At 41.7% G+C, this 27,319-nt stretch overlaps 1 protein-coding gene across 1 annotated transcript; it reads left to right on the plus strand.

Moving 5' to 3' along the window:
- Positions 1–785: 785 nt before the first annotated feature.
- On the plus strand, positions 786–27,227 carry DUSP29 (dual specificity phosphatase 29). The gene is made up of 4 exons (XM_058810176.1): positions 786–973; positions 8,093–8,306; positions 18,097–18,317; positions 23,587–27,227. The coding sequence occupies exons 2-4, from the start codon at positions 8,122–8,124 to the stop codon at positions 23,832–23,834; spliced, it is 654 nt and encodes a 217-aa protein (XP_058666159.1). The 5' UTR covers positions 786–973; positions 8,093–8,121; the 3' UTR covers positions 23,835–27,227.
- Positions 27,228–27,319: the final 92 nt, after the last annotated feature.

The following is a 27,319-nucleotide window of genomic DNA, read 5'->3' on the forward strand; positions in this document are numbered from 1 at the left end:
ATTTTAAGAAATATCAATTCTCACATGACAGCTGGATCTTAGACGCAAGCCTAGCTCCAGCAGCACCAAAATCTCCTCCTAATGCTGTGGTTCCGGTTGCAGCTCTAGGGAGGGTTTGCTGCAGAACAAATGCCCAGGCAGAGGATGTCATGTGTGATCCCCAAGCCCTTCAGCCCTGTGGCCATGAGGGCCACAGCAGATGAAGTACTGGAGTGGTAGAGGCTCTGACACCAGGGGACCCAGCTTTGATCTTTGATGAACCTGGCTGTGATTTACCAGAAGAAGTTTTAGGCTTTCTTCAGCAGGAAGTCATGGAGCTCTTCAGGGAAGTAGAGAATTTTTCAAAGGCTGGAGGGCATGCCTCTGCTTTTTTTTGGCAAGCTGTCACCAGAACTGAGCCATGCTGAGCACTTTGTTGCTCTTAGCAAAGAAAGGCATTTCATAAGTTAGATGGGTACTGGAAGTGTTGGCACTGGAGAAAACCAAAACAAGAAGCAGGGGAAGATGGCTTTCTGGTGGAGCTCAAGCAAGAGAAAAGGACCTTGTCAGGATGCCACCTCTCCCACTGCCCATTGCTGTGCCAGTGCCAAGTCACTTGTGCACAGCATGACAGGAAACAGCAGTGCAGTGCTCCTTACCCGTATGCAGCAGTAAACATCACATCGGCCTTGACAAGAGGACAACATCAAAGATTATATTTGTTATATTATAGTCAACATGCAGGCATCATGTTATCTTAGTCACACCAAGACTAGGTAACTAAACTGCCAGGTCTAATGTTTCAGGTCACATCAGGGAATAGTTTTACCAGCAGATGTAAAGATCGTCATTTGGAGTGGGCAGCACTCAAGGTCAGAGTCAGCAAATCCTCCTCTAAAAATAGACTCTACTTGCACAGTTAGTGAGGCTTCTTTTGTCGTTCTGCTGCACTTCACAGGACCCAGTTACTTACTGCACCCACCTAAGCCTACAGGTAAGGCTAAGCAATTTGCATTTCCTGCTGTACTTCTGCTCCTTTTTCCTTCCTTTTGTAACCTGGTTTAGTAAAGCAGGGACTTAGTAAAGCAGCCCAAGAACTGGAAAACTTGCCGAGGTAACTATTCATTTCATTAGCTTGTTGCAGAGAAAAAAAAAATAATTATTACAGATTCAAAAAGGTTTTGAAAGTATAATGTATAATTTTAGAAATTTTAGAAAACCAAACTTGTTGTGTTACGGAAATCACTTTATAAATTAGGAAATTCGGTGCAGAAAGCGTAATTATCTTGGAGATAATTTCATTGTAAAAGTTAGGGAATGAAAATGTAATTCTTAAGGACTTTAATATCTGTCCCAGAATATTTTGCTTATTCTTCAGTAATTGCTCCACCCTCTAGTCAAATCTAGCTTTTCCAATTGAATTAAAAAAATCTCTCAGATGATGCTGTGTTTTAAGTTTCCTTGGACATTCTAATAATGTTTAATAAAATCTCAGTTTAATCTGTTTTCAATTAACCAGTCCACTCAACAATAAAGAATGAGGGCAAAAATAAGTTTTTAAAAAGTCATATGTGGCTTAGAAATTCATTGAAATAACTGGTTAGTTTTGAATATTCACAGCAGGAGGTTCTGGGAAATAATTGCACAGAGGCTACAATTATTCTGGTTTTAAGCTGTTTAAAGATGACTGCAATAGATGAACTATTTTATATGCTTTAAGCATAAGAATGCAGGGCTAAAAGAAAGGAACTGAAGTAAATGAATTTTGGTGAAGACTTGGACAGGAATAGGGAACACAGGATTGTACTTTTTCCTTAAGTATCCTGCAAATCCAGTTTTGGAATTTGGCAAATTCTTTTTGGGGTATTTCAGAAAAATATTTTTGAAAGACTTCTCCATCACAAGAAGTATTTGTAAAAAAGTAACCTTTTTGGCCTAGTGTTAGGGAAAAAATCCCCAACAAAACAAAGCAAGACATAACCCCACCCAAGGAGCTTTTGCCACAGCTCGTTGCAGTGCCCTGGGGTGTAACAAGTGTGAGGTTACAGGGGAAGCACACGGCTCTTCATGGCTGCTGACAGCCTTCCCAGGCTGAGCAAAACAGCATGGGGTGGTGTATCAGGGAGCACCATTCTCAGTGCATTGCATTAAATCATCTGACAGAGCGAGCTTTTGTCACTGCAGTGACCAGCTCTCAGCTCAGCTGATGTACTTTGAGTTACAAAAAGCTTAGAAACCAAAGCACTGTTTACCCTCCTCCCAAGTGCAAACACTGTGCTCCAGACATGTGCATTGGCTTCTGCAGGAACTTTCCAGTTTATAAAACAACCCTCTGCTTAGTCATACTCAAAAAGGGCAAGCACTTTTTCACCCTGAAGGGAGGTATGTGTCTGGCATGTGGGCTGGAAATGGAAGAACGGAACATTTCTTAAAAATTCAAGAACTTGCTGAGTAGATCCTCCCTCACTGTTTCTGTAGATTCTCAGTCATTAGGTCTGATTTTTTTTTCTGAATTCAGCACTGAGCTTACTCAAAGACTGGTTACTAAACTAGATTCAGGTCTTCTGCATGTTTTTTGGAAGTGTAGAACTAGTGTAGGTATTCTCCATCCTTACCTTCTCTTGGGTCCTTCCCTCTTGTACAGACTTGTTACGAACATTGTTCCTCACATTGTTCCTCCATGAGTTCTTACCTAAGGTGGTTATTAAACTGAAGGAAGGAAGGAAGTAAATATAAAACCATTAGTTTTGCAGTTGTCTGTAAGGCAAAGTCTCAGTTTTTACTCCCAGGAGAGTAGAAGTCCAACAACTTGAATGGTGTTAAATTCTGCCTGATAAATAAAAACATTCAAATAAGTCTGCCCTGTATCCAAGATCAGAAAAGAAAATAGATTACTTTCTTAGTAACAAGCTCTTCATGCACAGAAATGATTTCTCAATAAAAGTTCAGGGGTTTTTTCCTCTTTTTTGTTCTTCTGCTGGATTTAGTGTTCATGGCAGTAGATTAACTACTTTAATTCCTATGTTTGAGGGTGAAGCTACCAAATAATTTCAAGGGCACTGTGTTTATCTCCTGTTGCACTGGGGTGGATATAAAGCCCTGTAGATATGTCATTACTTTTGTGGAATCCCCATCAAAAGCTCAGCACTGATAGGTAGTTCTCTTTGCTTCCCTTGGCATCTGGGAAAAGACTTCTGATGATATCACAGTTCCACTCCTTTTTCAGAGCTGACAACAGGTAAGAGGGAAATCTGAAAGCATCAGAACACGAATAAGATTAAAATCTGCCTCCACATTTACAAACAGGTTATATATTTAGGTGTTTGCTAAATGCTAAAATCTTTCACTTCCCAGCTAAACCAGGTGAATTTGTGATAGTCTGGTATTTTCAGGGAGAAGTTGCTTATAGACAACTCTGAGTACAAAACCAAGGCTTGTACACATATGCACATCAAATTAAATTTAATAAAGCCAGCATCAAAATCACCACTAGCACGAGTGATCAATGCCATAAGAGCTGGGAGAACTTCAAGAGCAGGACACGTGGGTGGCAAAGAATATAAACTATTCTGCTGTATAAATATGGACTGAAGTGGGCATTAAGGCAAGGAAACCCTGTGCCCTGCATGACAGAACAGCTAATACTTCTAAAGAAAAGAGTAAGGACAATTGTCTTCTCTCCATTTTTCTTCCCAGTTTTTACTTGTTTAGCCTCTCCCATTGCATATTTATGCCAAGGCCACCAGGCTCTGACTTTATTGAAGATCTGAAGCTTCAGGCACACAAATAAAGCTACAAGTTGGCAGCAGAGTACCTATAGTGGGGACAACAGCAGTGATGGAGGAACCCCTTGTGCCAGGGAGGGGTTCAGAAAAGGAAAGGATATATAGGCCCTTGCACAGAAACAAGGCAAATGCAGTCCTTGGCTGTGCATGCCTGATTTTTTTCTAAGTCTCTACAGCTGACTTGGATCCTAACTCCCAGGCATAAAACTTGCCAAATTGTTTGGCATCTTTATACACAGCACTAGGGCTTGCACAGCACATTGAGCAGAAAATATTAATATTAAGAAGCACAGTATTTTGTAATGTAGCTAATGACTTAGAGCTTTCAGTCTCAAAGTACTCAGAAACTTCCACTACACATGGAAAACCAGCATTAGAAATGTACCCAGCACCACCAAGGCTCTGATGTTCACATCTAGATAAAAAGCTGAGTTTACCTCCCCCATCTGTGGGAATACCAAACTGTAGAGCTCATGACTGACATTTCCAAAAGCATTAACTCATCCCTACAAATTTTGTGGTGGGACTGGACATCCCTTCAATTGAACAGATTTGAAAATGGGCCACTACATTCTGTGACTTCATAGGGCCTTACTGGGAATTTTGGGTTAATTTGAGTAGTTCAAGGGACTCCAAACATGGCACAGAAGGCAAATCTTTCACTGCCATATTGGTGCTCCCGCCACTAGACTGTGTGCTCTGTCATGGTCTGAATTAAACAGCAGATAGACTGGCAGATTTGTTTTTTTTTTTTTTTTCCCTTGCACTTTATTTCCTCCTTCCCTGCTTTGTTAAAAATAAAATAAGCTAAAGAGCTGTATAAGAAATTCCATCTGGCAGCTGTAGAGGAGATAGTGAACATAAAGAAGAGATTCCTTTGCTGTGCCTAATGCATGCTGCTTATCCAAATTAGCCACACAATTACTTCTATCAATGCAAAACTAGTTTAATGTTTTTTTTCCTAGTGCACAGCACTTGAGAATGACTTAAAATGCAGTGTAATTTGCCACAGTGTATGTCCTGAAGTGGCTCACTAATGAAAAGAGGATTAACTCTCCATTATTCTGAATTACCATTTTGTGAAATCACTAACAATATTTTCATTTATATACATATAACCCAAGGGGGACAAATATTCCATCCATCCAAGCGATTAACAAATAAAATTTATTAGATAACATGCACTTTGGTCTTATTTATGAAGAGAAAGATTAGGGTATAAAAATACAGATGACTGGATTTTTATCATCCTTGTTCTGATAATACCCTTAAGTCCATGACAGCAGAAGTGGGGAGCAGTTCGGTGCTGTGTGCACACTGCAGTGAGGGCAGAACCCACAGGATGCCAGACCCAGCAGGCACAGTGTCACAGGGTCATCTTCAGCACCTCTGGGGCCCCACTGAGGTGTGCCCCACACCCAGCTCTGGCACAGAGAGGCAACAGGGAGGTCCCACCAGCTCACACAGCCTGCCCTTGGCACAGGACAGCAGAATGAGAGGGAAGCTGTGCTCTGGGCACAGGGGAAGGGTGGGATGAGCTACAGATCGCCCTGCCTCACTGGGAGGGAACTCCTGGCCTCAGATACAGGGCTCTGTTCCTCAGTATGCCCTGAAGCTGCGCTCAGACCCTCCTGCTGGGGAGAACCCTCTGGGACAAGGGCAGCTCCACAGCCAGCTGACTTTTCATCCCTCCCCCAGGAAATAAAACGGCTGTCCTGAAGCAGCAGTTCCAGGAGCAGGCAGGGTGCAGAGTTCTTTATGCAATGGACATTAGGACAGTCCCTACTCCAGAGAGCTTCCACATGACCCTGGGATTAGCTCAGTTGGTCAGAGCAAGGTGCTAATAATGCCAGGCTCACAGTCTCCATGTGAGCCATTCACTTACAATGATTCTTGTGGGTCCCATCCAAGTCAGGCTGTTCTGTGATCTAAGGTTCTGTGTCCCCACACAGTGCAGTGCCATGAGGTGACTGCCAAGCTAGCACAGCACTGGTGCATCATCCAGCCTGCACTAACTCATCTACAGCCCACATGAAGCACCACAAGGGGTGGGAGCCTGCTCCAACAAGCCTGTGCAGAGGTAACCCTGCAATCTGGCTGCCATCTGACTGCACTGGGTGAGCGCTCTGCAAGACATGGTCTCCTCTCCACACAAATCTGCCAGAGAAATCTGAGATTTCCCTGCCTGGGTTTGTGCTAAACATTCATCTCCTATACCCACAACAGCATTAAGAACAACCCCACAAAAAAAATCTAATCTACTTTTCACTCTTTATTCCAAGAGGGCTGGCCTAGGAAATAGCCTTCCTGGAGCTGTGTTTGGTGTATGTAAAACAACTAATACGAGATGGGGTTAAGCATCTTTGATTCCTGGGAAGATGCAAGCCCTTCTGCCCCCAACCAAATGCTTCATGGCGATTATTTCCAGAGTTGAAATAGCAAACCAGCCCTTTTGCCCCCTTTTCCCTCCTCCTATTTAAACTCTGTTACTTCTTACATAGTCTAGAGTCAAATCTGAAATACATGGTTTATTAGAGGAATTTCAGCTGATGCTTTCCTGTGCTCTAATTCAATTTAAAAATCCCTGCAGCAGATAACATTGGCAAGGCAAAAAAGAACATAGCATACTTGAAAGTTCAGGGAGCATGTGGCTTCCCAGGACAGACAGAAACAAGGATTTCTCAGCAGTGGTCGAGCTTTCAGAGTGTTAACCAAGCTCAAACTGTGCCGGTGTTCCAGTACCACAAACGATCATTTGCAGATGTAATTGCCCTGTTCTGAGGTGTAACAAATCAATGCACTGTGGCCACCAACTGTGATTACTGATTACATTGTGCTTTCTCTTCTTCCTTTCCTCCATCCCGAATAAAAGTAGTCAGTCCTTCAGCATCAAGGCAACAGGCTCTCAGTTATAATTCCTTACTAGACAAATAGCAGTTCTTATCAATTTCTAGATAACAGCCTAATCACTCCCCAAGTCAGACTGACTTAGATTTGTATCTTTGTAGACAAACATTATCTACACTGCTGAGTCTGCATGTAGAATTAGCATAATTCTGGCACAGGAAACAAAAAGGCTCTCTCAGAGCATGGCTACTGGGGCAGATAGATGGGACTTGGTACTACACATAAGCATGCAAGACAAGCCCAAGGAAAATTTACTACAAGTTGGAATTCTCAGAGCCCTTTAAAAATCTCAAGAGAGGACCACTTAGCTAAACATCATCATGTTTTAAGGAGCTTGGCTGAAAGATAGATCCCCTTGCCAGTGAAAGCAAGCCAATTTTTGAACAAAGGTGTACACTTGCCAATCAAAAACAGACTCCACAATCTTACACAGCTTTGGAGTAGGAAAACAGCAATCATTTGGCTTTTTCAAGCTTTGTAGAGAAACAGAACATGACAGGCACAAAAGAGCCCAAACTGAGCAAACAAACCCCATGGGTACTTGGGATGTCAGTGAAAAATGGACATCCTGCTTTCAGCTCAACAATAGCCACATGAAAGCATTAGCCAGATTTTTTGAATTAAAAGGACACAAACATTCAGCAGCCAACAGACACACACACACACAAAAATTGGGAGCAACTACAGGATTCATTGCCTGCAACAAAGGTGGATTTTTGGCAGGCTCTACTTGCACACTTCATAAGATCAAGCCCAACTCCACATCTTGTTACAAGTCTCTTACAGAGCCACAAGGTTCAGTTTATCCCTTCAAGGGAATGAGACATGAGCAACTGCTACTCTGAGACACCAGAGAGCCCAGAAGAAGAAATAAAAACAGAGCCCACAGGGAGATGCAGCAAACAGGGAATCTGCAGCTGGCAACTTTGGAAAATAAGAGTAGAGGAGAGTACAACAGTACACGCAACATTCACCTGAACAGACACATTTTCTCTCCCTATGTTGCTGAAAATCACAAAGGATGAGCTTTTAGGGGGGTCTTAGTTAATGATAAAAAACCCCAACAACTTAAATTTGCACTCAGTTCCTCTAGGTTCTTTAGATCCCTAGGCTGTTAGACCTACCAAATTCTTGCCAGTAGATTTTTCAGGAAACAAAATCCAGACAGACACTGAACTTCAATAATCTCAAAACTCTGAGTTTTGTTTCCTTTGCTGGTGAGCTCATCCAACAACATATTCCTCACCTCTCTCTGGAGAGGCAGAAATCCGGGTGCAAGTCTGTGTTTGCCACAGAACAGGTACATCTGTCTCAAGCAATGCTCAATCCCACCTGGTCAGTGCTCCCAGGATGCCACAGTGAGCAGGAGTCACTGGCTTTGTGCTCCCTTGGGTTAATGTTCTGTTTTGGTTGCATTCCAGTTTATTGCACATCCTGAGAGCGCTACTTCATGGACAAGATGTCATCAGGAAGCTGGAATGCTGGCAAGAAAAATGCATATACAGCAGTCAAAGTAGATCCTGATGAGGACTATTGTACCCCAGGGGCATTTGAACTGGAGAGGCTCTTGTGGAAGGGCTGCCCACAGTACACTCACGTCAATGAAGTCTGGCCCAACCTCTACATAGGAGATGAGTAAGTGTTCACAATACCCCCTGTGTAGCAGCTAAGTGTACCTACTACACCTCCTCTACACAGGAGAGACCAAGCTCTTCTAAACACAGCTCACTGACAGAGCAAAGTGTTTGAAACCACTGACAGATGTCAGAGCCTGGCATGGCCCTGGCTGTCACTGCTGCTTCAGGAAAGAGCAGAGGAAGTGCAGCCAGATCTGCTGGTAAAGACAGAGTGACAGCACTGGTTGTAAAGACAGAGTGACAGCACTGGTTGTAAAGACAGAGTGACAGCACTGGTTGTGGCACCAGTGTAGGCTGCAGAGGTTGAAGCTCGTCATGATCTATTTTTAAATGATTAGTTTCAAGGAGCAATTTGTTATTTATCTCTGAGTGAAAGTTGTTCCACAGTTACAGAGCATGGCCTGGATGTGTTTGCCACACCTTAGGTTGGTTTAGGCCTAAAATGTAATTCTTGAAAAGTGACTGAAGAGACAGCTCACCCTGCAGTAGTATTTCTGCATTTCCAAGCCTGTGCTTGTGGACATAGAACACTCTGCATTTCCAGATTGCTCAAGAGATTAAAGCAAACAGAACCCTGAGGAAGGCAAAGCTGCAGAGATGTGTCTCACTGATCTGACCAAGTGTGATTTAGAAAAAAACCAAACCCACAAAACAGACTTAGTCCTGCTGAGCAGAGGACTAAACTAGAAGCAATCTATTCCACGAAGCAGAGAAGACTGCTGCAGCAGGAGACATGCCATCAGAAAATCCCCCAGCCCAAGCCCTGAGCAGAGCAAGAGAGCCTTTCTTATCCCTTTGCCATTATTGGTCCAATTCCCATTTTCCTCTACACCCTGCACTAACATGACATATATTTTTACATCATCACTGAAAGACACAAGTAGGAGCCCCAGTGGCTCCAAAGTTCTCAATAATTTTTTAAAAGGTCCTAAAATTCATCTGTTGCCAGCTTATAAAAGAGGAAAGATATACAGTTTTGAAAGTTACAAGGCTCCTAATATCACCCACCAATTACTTCTGTGGCGCCAGAGGCAACAGAAAGACACAAGAGTTCTGGTTTTGTACCCAGCCAAGGCTCCCACTTTTAGAGACAGGGATGGGAGAGAGTGTGTGTGTGTATGTTGTGTGGGATAAAAAAATTAAACCATGGGAACAGCCTGTCCAAATGATTCAGGAACAAAAGGGGATTGTGTTTTTCTCTCGACATCCTGCCCTGCCCCTTCTGTTAGATATCTCTAACTCAAGATTTACCATAAAGAACAGCCTCTTCTGGCATTTATTTCCTACTTCATTGTTTAGAATCACCATCAGAATTATTCTGAATGAAGCTGTTAGAATAATTTTCCTCTAATCTCTGTGATGAAGCTATAGCTGTGCCTGCTGAGCAAAGGGATGTGACCAGACAAGAAGTCAGTCTCTCAGCCCAGGACAGCAGTCACTGACTCTTTCCTGTAATTTTCCTGTGGCAGTGGCTTCTTACACCTTGTAATTTAGTAAAAGCTAGAAGGTGTGACTCTGAATACACCACACACCTGGCACTTCATACAAACTAACCAGAGAAACAAAAATACAAACTTCTTGACAGGCACGTAGAGCTACAACCTGTCATGCTGGGTAATGTGTTTCTGCTGAGGACTGGTCTTAAGTCAAGAGGAAAACCAGTGGTGCTTCAAAGGAAAACAAGTTCCCCACCATGACAAGACAAAAGCATGAGAAAACCAATGGAGAAGGAAAAACAAGGAGCAGGTGGGGGGGAACAGAAATAAAACTTCACCAGAAAATGGAACTCCCCAAAAGAGAACTACTATTGTCAGCCAGGCAAGGGCAAACTTGACATGACAGAAAATCTGTGAACTAGTCTGCATGCAAGATGCAGGCTTTCACTACCTTAACTAAAATTTGCTTTGGAATAGGCAAAGTCCATGGACATTTATATCTTTCCTGGAGCCAGCTCCATATCTTACTCCTGACCAACAGCCTACCCCCTCAGTGTGGCAGGATTTTTGTATTGTTTTAAGATCTTGCTTTAGAACTAGTGGCCAAAGAGATGCCACAAGCCATGAACACATGTTGGGTGCATTTGCATCTTTAGCCAAGCTAAATTAAGGTTGCTGTTGAAAGAATTTGGTGGAACTCATCAACAAAATCAAATGAACACATACATCCAGAGTTTATCTTCAGAGCCTCCACATCTGTGCTTCATTCCTGCCTCCTGCATTTACAAGGTTAACAGGACTTGTGACTGCTTATGGAAATGCTAATTAATTACCCTGACTACGTAACCACATCTTCCTTCTAATGCAATCCAGGCTATCAAGGAACCCTGTGAGGCCACTCCATCCTTTTGTTATGAGGCTTCACTGCAGATGTTGCCCAGAGGCAATGAAATCTCTATGAGCCTGTCAGACCCAGAATAATCAAAGCCTCAAAATATAACATGCTGTGTTCAACTCCAATTGAAATTTTCCCCCAGCAAGTTCCAAGGGCTTTTAAAGACCAGATACTGGAATTTGTATGACACAGCCCAGCAACAGGAATAAAACACTCTTGGCCAAGATTTTGAGTCAATTCCTACCAGGATTAGTGTTTGCATATATCCTCCTCATATTTAGAAGTCCTCTAAAGGGATAGAAAGCAGCCTTGTTTTTCTCCTTTGTTTCTCTGGCCACCTGGTTGCTTGGAGGCAGTTTTACTGGCAAATCCCAAACCTGCTTGGTTCACTGGGATCACATGGAAAGTCTCTGCCAGTTACTCATCTTGTAGTTCCTTCTTGCAGCTCTTCAGTGATGGCCTTATTATCTGAGATGATGTTTAGGCTTCCATATTTCTGAAGTTCAAAGAATATTTCAGCTGAAGACAAAGGCCTCCCAATTTGTTTTCCTCTTGAACATGCACTAGATCTCCTTAGGATTTAAGGCCTGATCACAGTTTCAGGTCTTGCCATGTTCTCAAACTACTCCCAGAAAAAAAAAAAAGGTCTTTTGAAATGTAATTCGTTACAAGCATGAAAAATAATTTTCTGGGTATGCAGCTGAACTGAGCTTGCAATTCACAAAAACTATGGTCTGTGCCTATGCCTTGCCATGGCTCATGGCCTTCAGAACTGATGCAGGTAAGGAAAATGAGTAACCCAAACCCACAATTTGGAATGCATGATAATTAAGATAAATAACTAAACATGAAATGTATACATAACTAAAACTCATTCACTCCTCTTACCTTTCTGCAGAGAAGCAATACAGCATGGATTTTTCCAAATGACCAAGTAAAAAGAATTTACACTAACCTAGAAGAAAACAGATGGGACTCTCTCAAGGCAAGAAAACAGCTACCTCCCATCGTTTAGCATTACAAACTCCTAGCATCTACATCAGTATTAATCATATAAAAATAGAAGCAAATACAGATTTAGATAATAACAACACTCTTGAGGACATAGTTTTAACTTGGGTAGAATGAGGACCTGCCAATTGTAATAGCAGTTTAACAATCCAGAAAATCAGATCTTTAACAGCGGACAATAAACCTCAACGCTCCAGTGGTTTCCGAGACAAGTAACGCTTCTCCATTCTATCAGTGATCTCTAACATTTGATAAGTGGCTGAAGTCAAGACCAGGAACTGACTGACCACAGCATGAGTGCTTGGTGCCTTTGCTGTATAGAAAGCAGAGAGCTATTTCCTCTATCTAGGTTGTATCACTTACAAAAACTACATCCACCATTTAGGGCTAGAGGAAAATCAAATACTAAATATTTTCCATCCCATATTCTGATGGTCTTGCTCACTGTTTTCAGTGGTACCTAAAAATTCTTTTAATTCACACTGAGCAGGAGGTACCCAGAGAAGTGGAGCAACACCTCAGAAGGAAAAGGGGATACAATGCGACACTATCTCCAGACTCCCTCAGTGCTAGAGTTACCAAGGAAAATTGGGTCAGTATTATTGGAAATTCTCAACATCTCTCCACAGGAGGGAGAACTGCCAGATTTTCTTAAGAAAGTGTCAATATTGCCTATATTCAGCAAGCTTCTTTCTGACACTGACCATCTGGTAAATTATCATCCTGCACTGAGCTTTCCTTTAGCGCTTAAGAAAACAGAAAAGTTCGAGAGAGGCGATTCCTCTCCTAGTAACATGTTGCCTCAGATTTCCTGGTGTTTTGTCAATCTGGGTCACGTCAATCTGTGGCTTTAACAGTCTATACTGAAACACGTTTGCATTGCACAACCTTTGCATGAAGTTTAAGAGACTTGGCTTTACTTAAAGTTGAAAGGCACACCAGTCATCTGGGGTGTAGTACCAGCTGAATGGTGCTAACTTACCTGGGGAGGGAGTTGCTCTGCCCACACCCTCCTGAGGTATTTTGGAGGACTATTTCCTTTAGTTGCATTTATGTTTTCCTCATATCTTCCCTTTGTTAGCTGCTTTCAGTACACTTAATACTGTGTGTGAAGGTGCAGACTGCAGTGCTTGCAAGCTCTTTCCCCCTGTCTTCCAATTCCATTGATTTGGGCAACTTTCTAACAAAAGCAGCTGGAACTAAAGCTTGTCATGACAGTAGTTTTGAAAAGAGAGAGGGGATTTGGTACAGTGGAGACAGCAACCTAAAAGAAAGCATTCTTTTTCATGTTGTAACTACTTACACATTGTTTCTTCCAGAAGAACACGGAGTTTGCTGCAGCACTTGCTATTGATCCTATGAAACTTAACCTTAAAACTGACAACAGGCACAGTTAAAGTCTCAGACAAGCCCTCTACTTGCCCTTGCACAACCCAAGAGAGGTAAACAGTCTTTTGGGAACCATCTGAAAATGGATGACACTTTTGTCTGGGTCAGTTTCTCCTTTTGGTGAGTCTGATAGTATCAATATATCCATATGTGAAAGTGATTTTATCTCCAGTTTTCACCATTAAGGTGGGATTCCCACATCAAAGTACTCCCCCTTGCCTCAGAACTTTCAAAACATGTTTATGAGTCCATCTGCCCTACAGTAAATGCAGGGTCAGATTCAGCAAAGCGCTGAGCTTTTGCTTGGCATAGAGAAAAGGACTTCTGGGTATACTTAACTTTTAGCATAAGTTTATGTGCTCTGAACTGAAGAGCTGATGAGCTTTAGCATGGGACTAATCAGCACAGGCCATCTCTTACTAAACTGAATTACATTGAAATTTTCATTGTTATCTCCCAGTGCCACATTTCACCTTCCTTGCATGGGAACACATTCAAGGCAGACACTGGAGACCACAGCTGCACCATGTAAAAGGAAATCAAGTGCTAATAGCACAGATGGTGGAGATATACAAAATGAAAACAATTGCTAGAGTAGCCAAGTGCTTCCAGCTTCACCTACACTGGCATTTGTAGCAAACTCCTCTTTACAATGGCTGCTTAAAATTCAACCATAATCACAAAAATGGAAGTATTAATCACAATTTAATAGGAAACAGCAGCACCCAAGGAGGGGAAAAGAAGAATGTTGTTAGCTTGACTATTACACTCTGATAGTGAGCAAATTGCAAGGAAAAAAAACCCCGATGCCTTTTCTAGTCAAAATTGAATTAGAAATGGAGCCATAAATCCTCCAATAAGGTAGTGATTCATATTGCCCTGAACAATCCTATGCTATTAGTAACCTCAACCAATCAGATATTCACAGATATTTATGCCTGATTTATTTCTCTCTTTCCAATATTGATACCTCAGGCACAGTGAAAACTGCAAGCAAGGCCAAGAGCATTCTCCTCTCCTTGGGGTGTAATCAGAGGCATCATGCATGATGAAACAGAGCAAACCCCACAGACTCTGGTTACAGGGTACAGAGGGATGCTTTCTCAACAGCTTTGACGCTGCACACTCAGCGGAGGGTGGAGAGCAGCCCAGTCCTTCCCACAAAGGCAGAGCTCACTGCTGCCTGTGGGCAGCCCAGGCAAACATGTTGAGGGACACAGCAACATTTCCATTTACAGGCACACAGGTCCCACACCTGGGGCCTCACCAGGCTGTTGCTTGCTCTGCTAACTGCCCACCAAGCTGCTGCAAACCCACTGTGACCCCAAGTTTAACTATGGCAGTGTCAGTCTCAGCACAGGCCTTCTCTGCCTGGTCATGTTTATGATCAAAGGACAAAGTACTGGCAGACAGGAGGTAAAAAGCAGATAAACCTGAGCCAGTATGACAAGTGGTGGTCCAGCTGGGCTCTTGCCCTAGATTTTGGGGAAAGATTTTACGAGGAAAAAAAAGAGGAAAAATTTTCAAAGAACAGTAGTGAAATCTCTTATGAAAATATAATTATCAAGTATAAGACTGGGGGACAGAGAGAAAGAGGAAGGAGCTAAAGTACTTTCTAATCTCCATATTAGGTTTGAAACCAAGCACTCTTGCTCTTGAAAAAGACTAAGTGTCACTTCAGCTTTCTTCACAAGATGCAGATTCTAAAGCCCAAGGCAAGCACCTCTTGCAGTCCAGTGAACCCTATTTTCTATTACACAACAACTGTTTCTTCATCTCTCCACACAACAATATTAGTAACCTTAGGAAAAGCTTTCCATAGATAAAAGTGTCCAGGCTATCTGCTGTAAGAAAGGTGCCTGACACCCTCTTTACAGACTGTGTGCACTAGCTTGGCCTGCAGATGCAAAAGCCACGTGGCCACAGGACTGTACTGACCCTGCTCCACTTAGGGCAGGTATTTTAGGTCTTGCTTCCACTAACAGGTTCTACAACACCTACACACACTTTGAGTGATAGCTATTCCAGTGAAAATGTGGAGAACTTAGCAGATTTGAGAGCTCAGCACTGAGCACTCATTTTCTGGAAGTTTTTCACATTAGCAATGTCAGTAGAAAAAAGAAAATATGCATCCGTATAATAAAGAAAACAATTCCATTGGGTAAGGTTCTATTCAGTTCAAAGGCTATTGCCAAATCAGTCTGCATATCAAGCATAATTAGAAAGCAGATAACATCTTAAAGTCAGCCTAGCCCAAGCATTGAGGAAAACAGCATAAATTCCTTGGTACACGTGTAATTTGCTGTTTTTAAAAAAAGTTATTTCACAGAAGATGATAGAGTTACATCTGAGCATTTATAATGAATTTTTGCAACACCATTCAAGGTTGATACATTGCTGCTTCTGAGTCCATTTCCAGCCCAAGTTGGGAAACAAACAGAGTAACAATGTGTATATTCCAAACCTGCCACAGGTCAAGGGCAAAACATCTGCTAATGCATTTGTGATGCAAAATGATTAAACTGATTAAATAAAAATAATTCCATCCTGAGCCTCCAATTCACAAAATGCAGCCACAGGCAAGACTGGGAGATGGAAGGGGAAGTTCAGAGGAGCTTGGCCAGGCTGAGATGACTGCTTATTCAAGTTACTGAAAGACAGCATCCCTTCTTTCTGAATATGTACTGGAAAATTGAGGCCACCCAACATTGCAAAATCAGGTTGTAGGAAACAGAACAAGACTGTGTAACTGTCAGAAAAAATGCATTAGTGGCATCCACTGTGTCAAAAGGCAATCAACAATCAAGGAAACAGGAAAATTTGATTTCATATAAAAACAAGTGTCAAATGTTAATGACTGTAACCTATTGTTTGACATTGTCCTTGCTCAGAACAACTTCATAATTTAATTCTAATGCTATTTTTTAGCCTGAGCAGTGCTTGCAGAAGCCAAAGTCTGATAGTATGTACAGTCCATGAAAAAATTTGGTTTTCTACTGAAAATACTCTGCAGTCCTGCTTCCTACTCAGCATGTAGATCTCCACTTGCAAGGGTTCCCCTTGTGCATGGGTCTCTGACCTGAAGCCCTCAGTCTTACATGGTTTGTAGGATAGAAGCTTTGGGCCTGTCTGATGAACGAAAACCATTCCAGCATCAGGGAGATAAAACAAAGACAGGCTTAATTTGAAAACAGGAACTGTAGCTCACCTCAAGGACATCGAAATGAAGGCAGTAGTTATTCACTGCACCACTTCAGCCAGGACATTTAACCTGGTTGATTTTAAGTACTCTCCATCCTTTCAGTATAGAACTGAAGTGTCTTTGCTGGCAATATTTACATACAGGGAATCCTAAGGCACAAAACCTCCTAAAAGGAGGGAGAAGAAAGCAAGTCTCTCTCAGTCAATCACTGCTATGGGAATGCAAAGGGAAGGAGTAGGCATTATTTAACATGAGGTGAAAGTGGCAACGTACACCATTAGCAGTGCTCCAGGGTCTACTAAACTTATTAGGTAGGCATCACCACACTAAGAGAAGCTTTTATTTGACTTTTACATGATTGGATAGCAGAGGTGTAGCATTATTTCATGGCAAAAATACCAGTACTGTCAAGACATTATCATTCCTAACCAGAAAGGAATTTCTGCAGGGCAATATTTACTCAGAGCAGCCAACGATCATGAGCTTAATTTAAGTAAAAGCAAGCATAGGTAAAACCTTCAGTATCCATATCCCAGTTAAGTGCTCTAATCATTAGGTCCTTGACTGCTCAGAGGGGGTTTTGACTTAAAGCTTGGAAAGGCAGTCAGCTTCAAGCTATTGTGGGCTGTCACCACTAGAATTATAAAACACAGCAGGTAGCCCACCACAACGTCCTGTGTGACAGCAGCTACATTTACACATGGAAGTGTTCAGGAAACATTCATGGAGAGAGGTACTTTTGTTTGGAAAAAGCTTTTTTACATCATGCAGTAGTTACGTGAAAATATATTAACAGAATAAAGGTTATGCCATTTTTTCTTTTTGTAAAAAGCTTTGTAGTTTTCCTAGGCACTAATGAAACTTTACAGCTTTTTCAGAACAAAATTTTCCCAAACTAAAAGCTTTCTGTAATGGAAGAAAAAAAGTTTTTACATGCCTGGCCATGAACTCTACATCTTTTTTAGGAATTTTATGCTAAAGCAAGTACCTACAGTGGGTATTGAACATACAAATCTAAGCTTTCCTCTCTTCTCTGACTTCCCTTGTCCAAGGGAAGAGAGGACAAGAACAAATGAGAACCTCTGGCTAAATACATGAATTCCAGCTTCCTCTGAAGGCTAATATCAAATTTCCTTATATAGTTCTTTTTGCTTTAGACCTCTGGTTTGACCAAACAAGATAGTAAAATGGAGTTGTAATAGGAAGTTATATTCACATAGGGATGGAATTTTAAAATTGTATTCATTTTTAATAGAAATTGAGAAGAACTCAGTAACCTCTTTTAGGGAAGAACAGTTTCTTTTTGAATCCCAGACGATTTTACTACTCACACATTACAGACTCTTATTATATCTGCAATATCATTTGATAGGACAGAAGGGGAAAACAGCATTCATGGGTCCTATTTCAAGTTCTGCCACTGATTTCCTTTTCTGACTTTAGATAATTCCTTCTATTTCTTTCTGTATCCCAAGTTTCTTCATGTACAAGATGGATGGAAGCCAGTATTGCCCATGTGCACAGGTAACGGCAAAATAAATCCACATTAAACATGCTCTAAGGACCCGGGGGAGATAATTAGGAACTGCAAAAGAATGACAGCTTCAAACAGAATGACAATATCTTAAGTTCCTTTAAATGGTAAATTATGCATTGTTAAAGCATTATCAGTTTCACTAACATTTAGAACATACCAAAGCAGAGGTTTTCTTAATTTTCTTTTTCTAGCCTTGGAGAAGGTTGCCGAGTTACATGGCAGCTCTTGTTTTCCCAGGAAAACGAGAGGTTTTCTTAATTTTCTTTTTCTAGCCTTGGAGAAGGTTGCCGAGTTACATGGCAGCTCTTGTTTTCCCAGGAAAACGGCGCTGGACCGCTACAGCCTGGAGCAGGCGGGGTTCACGCACATCCTGAACGCGGCGCACGGGCAGCGCAACGTGGACACGGGAGCGCGGTACTACAGCAGCATGGCCCTGCAGTACCACGGCGTGGAGGCCGACGATCTCCCCACCTTCGACCTCAGCCAGTTCTTCTACTCGGCTTCCAAATTCATTGATAATGCACTTCAGGATGAAAGAAGTAAGGAGGGTGCTGAAAATGGTTCCAACCAGGATAATATTTACCACAACTAATTCAAAGCATAGTTCCATGGCATTTTACCTTGCAGGAATGAAACAAGTCCAATATAGTTTACCAGAGACAATACAGCTAGTAGTAGGGAACGAGTTTAAGAGAAAGCAGTGATGTATTTAGGACCCTTCCCAATAATACCACCCTAAGAGCCTCTTAGCAAGCACTTTTGTCAAAGTTCTCATCACAGCTTGTATCAAGGGGCCCTGTCTGACAGATTTTTTGTTGTTGTTTTGACTCCTTCAAAAACACATGAGACAACTGGAAATTGCCTAGGTGCCATGAATATGCTGTCTTTTCCTCCTAATTAGCCCCTATCAAGACAGGGTTAATAAATATTAGTTGCATAGTGGTGGGAGTAGAATACAATGGTCTCAGACATTCCATGCTATCATTCCACAGCTTCATGCTCTGCACCATTAGATTCCCTCTATAAATATAGAAACCACCCCTCCTACCTGACCATCAGATCTACCCCAACCTGTAACATTTATTTCTCTGCCATCTTCCAAGCAGCAGGGAACTGAAACAGCTCTGACAGCAGTAAACTAGAAACATTTCATTAAAGTATTTGTAATTTCTCAGCTTGATTACTACAATTCATTATTTGCTGATCTCCAGCAGTGTTCTATCAGAAAGCTTGGCACTGATGTCAAGTGCTACAGCCTAGGCCTCACACTGACTTTCAATATTACTCCTACTCCTTCCCCTCGCATACTTTTAAAAAAAATCACAGCAAGATATTTTACCAGAAACCAGTTGAGAAACTTAAAACTTTACTGCTGACCTATAGAGACCTTAATATCAGAGGGTCACATATCAAGTTTCTAGCCTTGTGTCAGCTTCTGTTCTTGGCTGTCTAGCTCAGCTGCAGGCAGTTACTACCTGACTTGCTTCCAATAGCCAGCCAGGTCTTTACACTTCTGCCCTTTCAACAAGTACAGACCACACAACAGTCCCTTCCTTTGCTCAGGAGAAAACCTTGAAAGCAGATCAGTTTTAAAAATCAAAGTCCTAATAGTAGGAGAAACTGCTTCAGGAGCTTACTTGCTTATGAAGAAAGATACCCAGCATTTTAAAAAAGTGTGTCTGCAGCAGTGCCTTTGGAAAGGAGAGGATAACTAGCACACACCCGTGCCTAGCCATGGCTGGAGGCCAGAAGTCAGTGTCAGACTGGAGTAGCTGGAATAAGAAATGCAGACTTCCTCATTGCCACCACCCTCCTGTTCCCATAAGACTTTAGTCTGCTGCATTGAGGTAAAGAAACAAGCACAAGGGAAGCAGCAAGGGCAAGAAAAAAAGCCTTGCTTCCCAATAAATGTTGTAGGAGGAAAGGATGAGATGGGGGGGATATTAACCTTTTTGTTTCAAAATCACATCAAAGTCCAGGAAGTCCTGAGACAGTAGCAAGCATCAGCCCAGCACTGGAACACAAAATCAAATTGGACTGACTGGGTGAACAAACAAAAAAATCTGCGCTCAAGTAGATACTACAAATGGCAGTGATTTCTGTAGCTGTAGTAATTTCTGCCACATTCAAATGGCTTTTAAACAAGTTAACTAGGATCTTTTCTGATGAAGACTTACTGTAGCACTCATGAAGAAAAAGAGCAAACTCTTAGCTTTCTCACGAGAGAAAAGTAAAATGTGTGTATGTACACCTCTTATCCCAGCCAGAGATGTGTAAAGACACGATGCATGGCCCAGGATGACACAGGTTTAAAGCACGACAGTAACTTTCCAATACACATTTACAGAATAGAATGACTCCAGAAGCTAGACTAAATTGTGGAGTGATGCCTCCTATGGAAGAAAAGACTAGAGGTACCTAGGGCTCTCCTCCAACAACATACATGTGTTATTTGTGAATGCACATCTAGTGCAGAAAGGCGTTCTGCATTTCAAGTGCCAAATGAACAGGCAATGAAGGTGCACTTGTGTGCTCCTTCCTGACTGACAAAGAGCATCCAGATTCCTAAACAGGATTTTGGATGAAGTAACCAAGCACCTGCCTCCAGTGGTAATGACATGGGACTTCAGTGTGTGGTGCTCAATACTTCTGATCAGTAACAGCTTTGCATTGCTTTGCTGCTTTGTATTAGAGCTGAGAAAACACAGAGAGGGAAAGGGGGAGAAAGGAAAAAGCCTCAGCTTGTGTGACCAGAATCTGTGTGTTGATGAATTTGCTCTGGCTGTATCATGTCCTAGCTGTATCTGGCGTAAGACCTTCAGCCAAATGATCACATTCATTGAATAGATATCTTTAGATAATGACTTTTGCGAGGAAGAGGCTCAATAGTCAATGCTGTTGAAACAAATTGTCATTCTAATGAAGAAGGCCCTCTCTGAAACAGACCAGAAAGCTTGGCACTTTGGATGCTGTCAAAACAGTCCTAATTCTGACTTAACATTTAAAATCTTCATGATGATGAAGAAACTCCCTGATCAGAACAGTATTTGTAGGGTTTAAGCGTGGGCTGATGGCCATAAGAGCAGTTATAAGGGTAAGATTTAGAGGCAAACTCTAATGAGTCCCAATTATGCATGCTGTCATTCAGATGGGCAGAAAGCTTTCCCAAAACATGCAATTCAGACCATAGAACAGCTTAAAATATTTATCAGTGAGGCCTGTATAACATGAAAAGAAGACATTATTTTAAGATTTTTTTTTAGGTTTCCTACTAAGCTACAGATTTAATATTCATTCCCTTGAAATTTTAGTTCCTCAAAATGTAGAATAAAGGGGAATGGCATTTTCACTTCACGTTAAAATGTCAGGGGAAAATACACAAAAGACAGATTTTAAAAGAAAACGAAGTGGGAAGAAACATATCAGAAAATGACAAAGACCTGAGGCTTTTGACCAAAGACCTCAACATTCAAGGCTCCAAATGATTCTGGAAAAGTAGTACTGCATCTAGACAAATTTTCAAGAAACACAAACCCAAGTCAAGCGAACAAAGTATTTCAGAGATCTGTCACCACTCAGCAGACCTCTGTCTCTGTGCACTGATGCTGAATATTCTGGCACACCTGAAGATATAAGTGGTCAGAATCCAAGACAGCAAGAGCAGACTCCCTTTTGGGGAATGAGGGTTCAGAGTGGTCCTTATATAAGAATGGAAGGGACTACAAAATAGTACAGAAAGGATGTGGCTCTGCAGAAGAGTGTCAGTGCTCTGCTGTAACAGGCAGTTGGCTCTTGACTATTCACACAGAGCAAGGACAAACTTCCTTTTCTGCAAACCAGTGGACATTTCAGAAGATTGTACAGCCATTTTTTGCCTTTGTTAACGCAATACAAAACTGTATTTTCTCCTAGATCTCCTCCATTTGCCACCCACACAAAGCAAAGTGCTCCTTGTCCCATCACCTATTTTATCACCTCAACAGCAACAGATTTACAAGGTGGGAAGCTCTAAAGAGAAGCACTGAAGGGCTAAACAAATGTGTCTTTTCATCCACTTCAAATATTTGCAGTAATAATAGAATGGATTATCATTTTCCAGGAGAGGAAGAGGCACTTTTAGTTATCAGAAGGACTGGAACTTTGCCAAGATGCCTCAAAGACTATCTGCTGGGATTAGGATGCAGACTGTAACCATTAATCCTTTAGTGTTGGCAGTTCTTGATGCATCCATTACACAGCAATGCTGCTTGTGCCAAGGCATCCTCTTGTGCCTGGAAGCAAAGGAGTTAATCTGCAGGAGTCATGGCTTTGCACCCAGCACTTCTCACCAGGCATAGCTGACAAAGATAAACTATTATTGGCTCTGATAGCAGAGTTTTTATTTTTTTCTCCTGTGGCAATTCTGCTTAGCAGGGTGTTAGAGAGTGTGCTCCAAATCTACTTCCTTCAGCAGTTCAACCTTTTGTGAGAACCCCTCGAGGGCTTTGAATCATTTTTGGAAATCTTTTGAAGTATTTCAAAACCTGTCAATCAGACCTGAACCCACTTACTATTTTCTTCCTCCACCTCCCCCAGATACTGCTGACAGGGAAGGCTCCACAAGGCTTCCAACCTTGTTACTATCCAAAGCCAATGACTTCCTGCCTCTGGAAGGCCCAAGCTAAGCCAAGCAGTGTCACAGAGCTAAACTGCAGCATGTTTATTTGGAGGTGAAAACTCTTGGCAGAGACTCTGCACTCACAGGGGATGAGACAGGCTCCTACTGCAGGGAGATGATCATAATAGAACACTCACATGATGGTGGTGGTGAAACATTACTTGCATTCAACACAACAGGGTGCTAGCCAGAAATTTCTACAGCAGTTTTTCTATAGAGTAAGAAGTGGTTTCTTTCCAACTCCTGGTTATATGCCTGGCCTTTTTTATTGTCTGCCCTCAAAAATTGGCATAAAGTGATGTGATCTAGATCTCAAAAGACATTATTGCCCCAACAAAACCCAAAATCCAATTTGGTTACTTTGTGTGTCTAGTTAGTAGAAATGGGAAAGGCACTCCCCATGCATTCCATTTTTTCTCATGGAAGGACAGTCTGAGAGCACACCAAACCCTCCCACACCCTGGTGCTTTGGTTATTATTCCCAAACACAGAATTGCAAACACAGAGTTTGTGAGGCATATAAGTCAAGGCCGCAGCAGGGCTTGCTATGATACTTAATGCAGTCCCCAGGCCTTCTCTGCAAGCTTTGTCCACAAATAAAAAGATATTTGGTGTAGAATTATTTTGTCATCTTACTGCAGGCACTCCATACTTCCATACATTCCATAGGTTCCCTCCTATCACAAAAGTTCCATACCTTCTTGGTGCTTCTCATGGGCAGCTCCTCAGAGCACTGACTCTTTCTTCTTCACAAAGCAGCCACTGATTCCAGTTCCCATCTCACCCAGCCACCCCACTCTTTTATAGCACTCTTCTTATTGGTTACAGCTGTGGCCTGTTAAAGTCATGCCTGCTCCTAATCTTTGCTAATTGGCCCAGCTGCAACTCCTTAGGGGTAAGATTACTTTCTACAGTATCTTTATTTTCTTATATTCTATCCCCCTACAGAATTAAATGGATCATCCCTACTGTAGATGGTGTTCAGCTGTAAGATTTTTCACACGAGGGAAAACTGATGCTGTAGAGAGGCTTACTGAGTGCTGGTGAGGGGAGTCAGACACCAACCAGAGCAGGGGCACTACAGAAACCTTCACTGCCAAGAGGAAAGCAGCACCCCGTGTCAGCTGTGACGTGTGCCTCTGTTTCCACAGGCAAGGTGCTGGTTCACTGCGCCATGGGCCGCAGCCGCTCCGCCACGCTGGTCCTGGCTTACCTGATGATCCACAAGAACATGACGGTGGTGGATGCCATTGAGCAGGTGGCAAGGCACCGCTGCATCATGCCAAACAGGGGCTTCCTGAAGCAGCTGAGAGAGCTGGACATAGAGCTGGCACTGCAGAGGAGGAACAGCAAGAACAGCCCAGCACCTGCTGAGCAGCAGAACAGCACCACCATCTAGCACTGCCCTGGCACAGCTGTACTGCTGGAAAAGAAACTCCATAAAAGGAGGGGAGGGGAAGGTGTAGTTAATTACAGAGTCACAGGGATCATTTGTTATTTGCTAGGAAAAAAACCCAAAGTAATTTCAAATACAATGTCAAGATGAGAAAGAAGGGAAGCCAAATTTAAAAATTATCATCTTAGAAAGTTCCAGCCTTAGCAGAATCCTTTGTTACATCAGCAAGTAAGTTTTTCTCTCTGCAAAAAACCCCAAACATCTACAACACAAAAGCAAGCACAACTTAAAACTCTCTTCTAGCTAAGTACTCCCAAAATTGTGATCCTAACTTAAGTTCCCAGCCTTTAAAGGAGTGCAGATAGGCACTCCTGAAGAAATCTTGCAGGAAAAACACTGAATTGTTTAGTCTGGAGTCCTGAACAGTTTCACAGGAGTTTGCCTTTTTGTGCAGTTTCCTGGCAATTTGATTTGTTTTTTCACAGTGATAATCCAGGGCAGCACAGCAGTTAGAGAGCCTCTACATGAAGGATCGACTACACCATGAGCATTTGCTTTACAGACAGGAATTCTGTATCAAATGATAAACTAAAAGATAAATATCTGTGAGGATTTCCCTTTGTCAAGCTACAGTTGTCTTCTTTCTTGTATCCTGCATGAGAGCTTGATGACTGCTGTAAGTGAAAGAGGATTTGTCATCGATTCACATGCATAATTGATGACCCTCAGCACTACAGAAAATTGCCAGGGCCATTCCTTCTATTTACCATGCTGATATAAATGGAGTTTGTTTCCATCAACCACCCTGCCAGATGGACAAATTAAACAGCTTATAAAACTGAGAGACATAGACAGTGATCTAAAATGGAAGATTAGTACCTTTAGCAGTCCTTCATTTCTGCTTGTATCAGAGATTCTTACACTGTTAGTAAAAAACTGGTTGCATTTTGCCCACTGCTGGGGGATCAGGCAGCCTGAGCATAACAACACTTACCATTCCTGTCTTTACTAAGGGCTGAGTGCAGCTTCCAGAACTGGCATTTGGCAGCTTCCACATGAACTATGTCCTGCTCCAAAGACAAGGATCTTTCCTAGAACCAGGTCTTGCCTGAAGGACTCTGCTGGCACAGCTGTGCCAATTAAACACTCCTGAAGTAAACATACTTTTCATTTACTTCCCAGCTTTTTATTTTTGCCTACCATTCTCTCAGAATGAATGAGAGTAAATCAGAAAAGCAGAACTTCTGGAACACATGACTTACACAAAGTGAGGCAGCTCTTGCAAGCTGCTGCTTCACAAGTGTCAGCAGCACTGACTCAGCTCCAAGCCAGCTCTGCAGGAAACACACACTGAACAAGGCAAGTTGATTTCCTTCTTGCCAGCCACCAGTGGCATGGAGCATTCTGTGACAGTGCATAGCCAAAGAGCCTCTTGCCGTTCACAAGAATCACCTGTTGCACTTCTGTGAAGAATTTTTTGAAGACAGTAAAAGCAAGAGCTCATTCCCCTGTGGGATAGTGCTAGAGGACACAGTCAAAACTGACACTGCAAGGTGCATACAAGATAGAGAACAAGTACATCTGCCAAGGAAAAAACAACCTTCTTATTTATCAGAAATTTTAGTGCCAAAATGCAATTCACAGCTAAACAGTTTTTATGGGAAAAGATGTAGGATAGTTCCTTGTCCTCCTAAAAGGAATTAAATTCTGAAATAACAAGATTATAATGGAAACTTGCCTGCTGTGCACACACTATGCATCATTTCCCAACCAACTCTTAACCCATATATTGTAAACACAGAATTTTAGCAATATGCTGGAGTCAGGATGCTGTTTCAGGCTAGCAAATATCTGAAGTGTTAAGAAGGTTTGATTTGCTTGTATGTTACTGGCTTCATAACTTGAAACTGAACAGCAGCAGATAAAGACCCAGATGCCTTTTTCACTCACTGTAAAAACACACAAATGAAAAATCACAAGACATAAAGCTAGACACACCTGAAGGCTGCACATAACTGCATCAAGTTCCACTTTTCTTAATCATAAAGAGGTGAGTTACTTTGTAAAGATGAAAACGAAGTTTAATATGAATACTCTCTGCCTTCAATCAACAAATTTAACAATGTAAGGGCATGAACCAAGATCCTTCTTGTATGGTGTTCTCCTTATCAGGTGTTCTGAACTCCTAAAACTCAAGTTATTCCAGATCACCATTTGATCAGCAATTTTAGCTCTCATTCAGATTCACTATTTTAGACTGCTGCTCCATTGTATTAAAACTACAACAGGTCATGCACATTGATTTGTACTATCAATTTCTTCATTTGGAACACCACACAGTAATGGTTTTATTTAAAGAAATACACATTTCTTTGACTTTAAGATATATGAAATATTACCTTTAAAGCTGCTTTATATACTGGAATGGGGACAGTTTCAGTCAAGATGGCCACTCCTTTTACCTTAACTAGTAACCTTACTGCAGTGAGAGTGGCAACATTCACATTAGAAGCATTCTGAACAATTATTACAGGGACCTTTACTGGTATAGGTTCACACATCCCACATTTGAATTTGTCCACTCAGGAGATCACATAGAGACAGCCTTCTTGTCTTTAACAGACCTTCTGTTGTTACATGAGAAGTGCTCATCTGTGTGTATGTTTGTGTGTGCCCACATACATGCATATACACAGAACCCATACATTTAATGCAGAATTTGCATCATCTTGTCACCCAGCAACAAAGACAATGGAAGAGATTACAATTCTATCATTAAAATACAGTTCAAACACCATGTCTGTTACTATCATATATCCTTTTATATAGAGATATATATATTCACACTTTCTGTAGGAAAGAAGTTTCATACATTTAATATTGACAACCTTGTAAGGTATTAAATACATATTTATTCAATATTTTATTAAGATCATTAAAAAAAATAATCTTAGGTATTCTTTATTTTCACAGGGTGTATGCAATTATGATGAGTAACCTACACTTAGGCTCTAAACAGCCTAATCCAAACCCCACCGACTGTAATGGGCTTTAGATCAAGCACGTGAGAGCACTGTAACAAACACTGTTTCAGGAGGTAATTCCCATGCAACATCAAACTATGACAAGACACAAGAGGCTAAAAATGGCTCATCATAATTTATTTTATGTTAAAATGTACAGCTTGGGGGGGGGTGTAGTTTTTTGCAGTTTTTATTTTTGTTGCTTGGGTGTGTCTTTTGTGGGTATTTTTTTAAGTGACTGACTAAAAAGATAACAGATAAATACAAGAGTGTCACTGGGTCCTATTTTTACATGTATCAAGCCTCTTCTCTTCGGCCCTTACAGTCACTCTGTACAGGTACAAAGGCTACAAAAAAGGAAGCAATATAAACAGACACAAATAACTTTTGCCTTTTTACATGCGATCTGTAAGCTTAGTTTGAGCTATTCACACGCTACTGCTCTATTTTTTCCCTTAAAAAATA

The sequence above is a fragment of the Ammospiza caudacuta genome, chromosome 9 (genome assembly GCF_027887145.1).
Source record: "Ammospiza caudacuta isolate bAmmCau1 chromosome 9, bAmmCau1.pri, whole genome shotgun sequence".
In the NCBI taxonomy this organism is placed as follows: Eukaryota; Metazoa; Chordata; class Aves; order Passeriformes; family Passerellidae; genus Ammospiza; species Ammospiza caudacuta.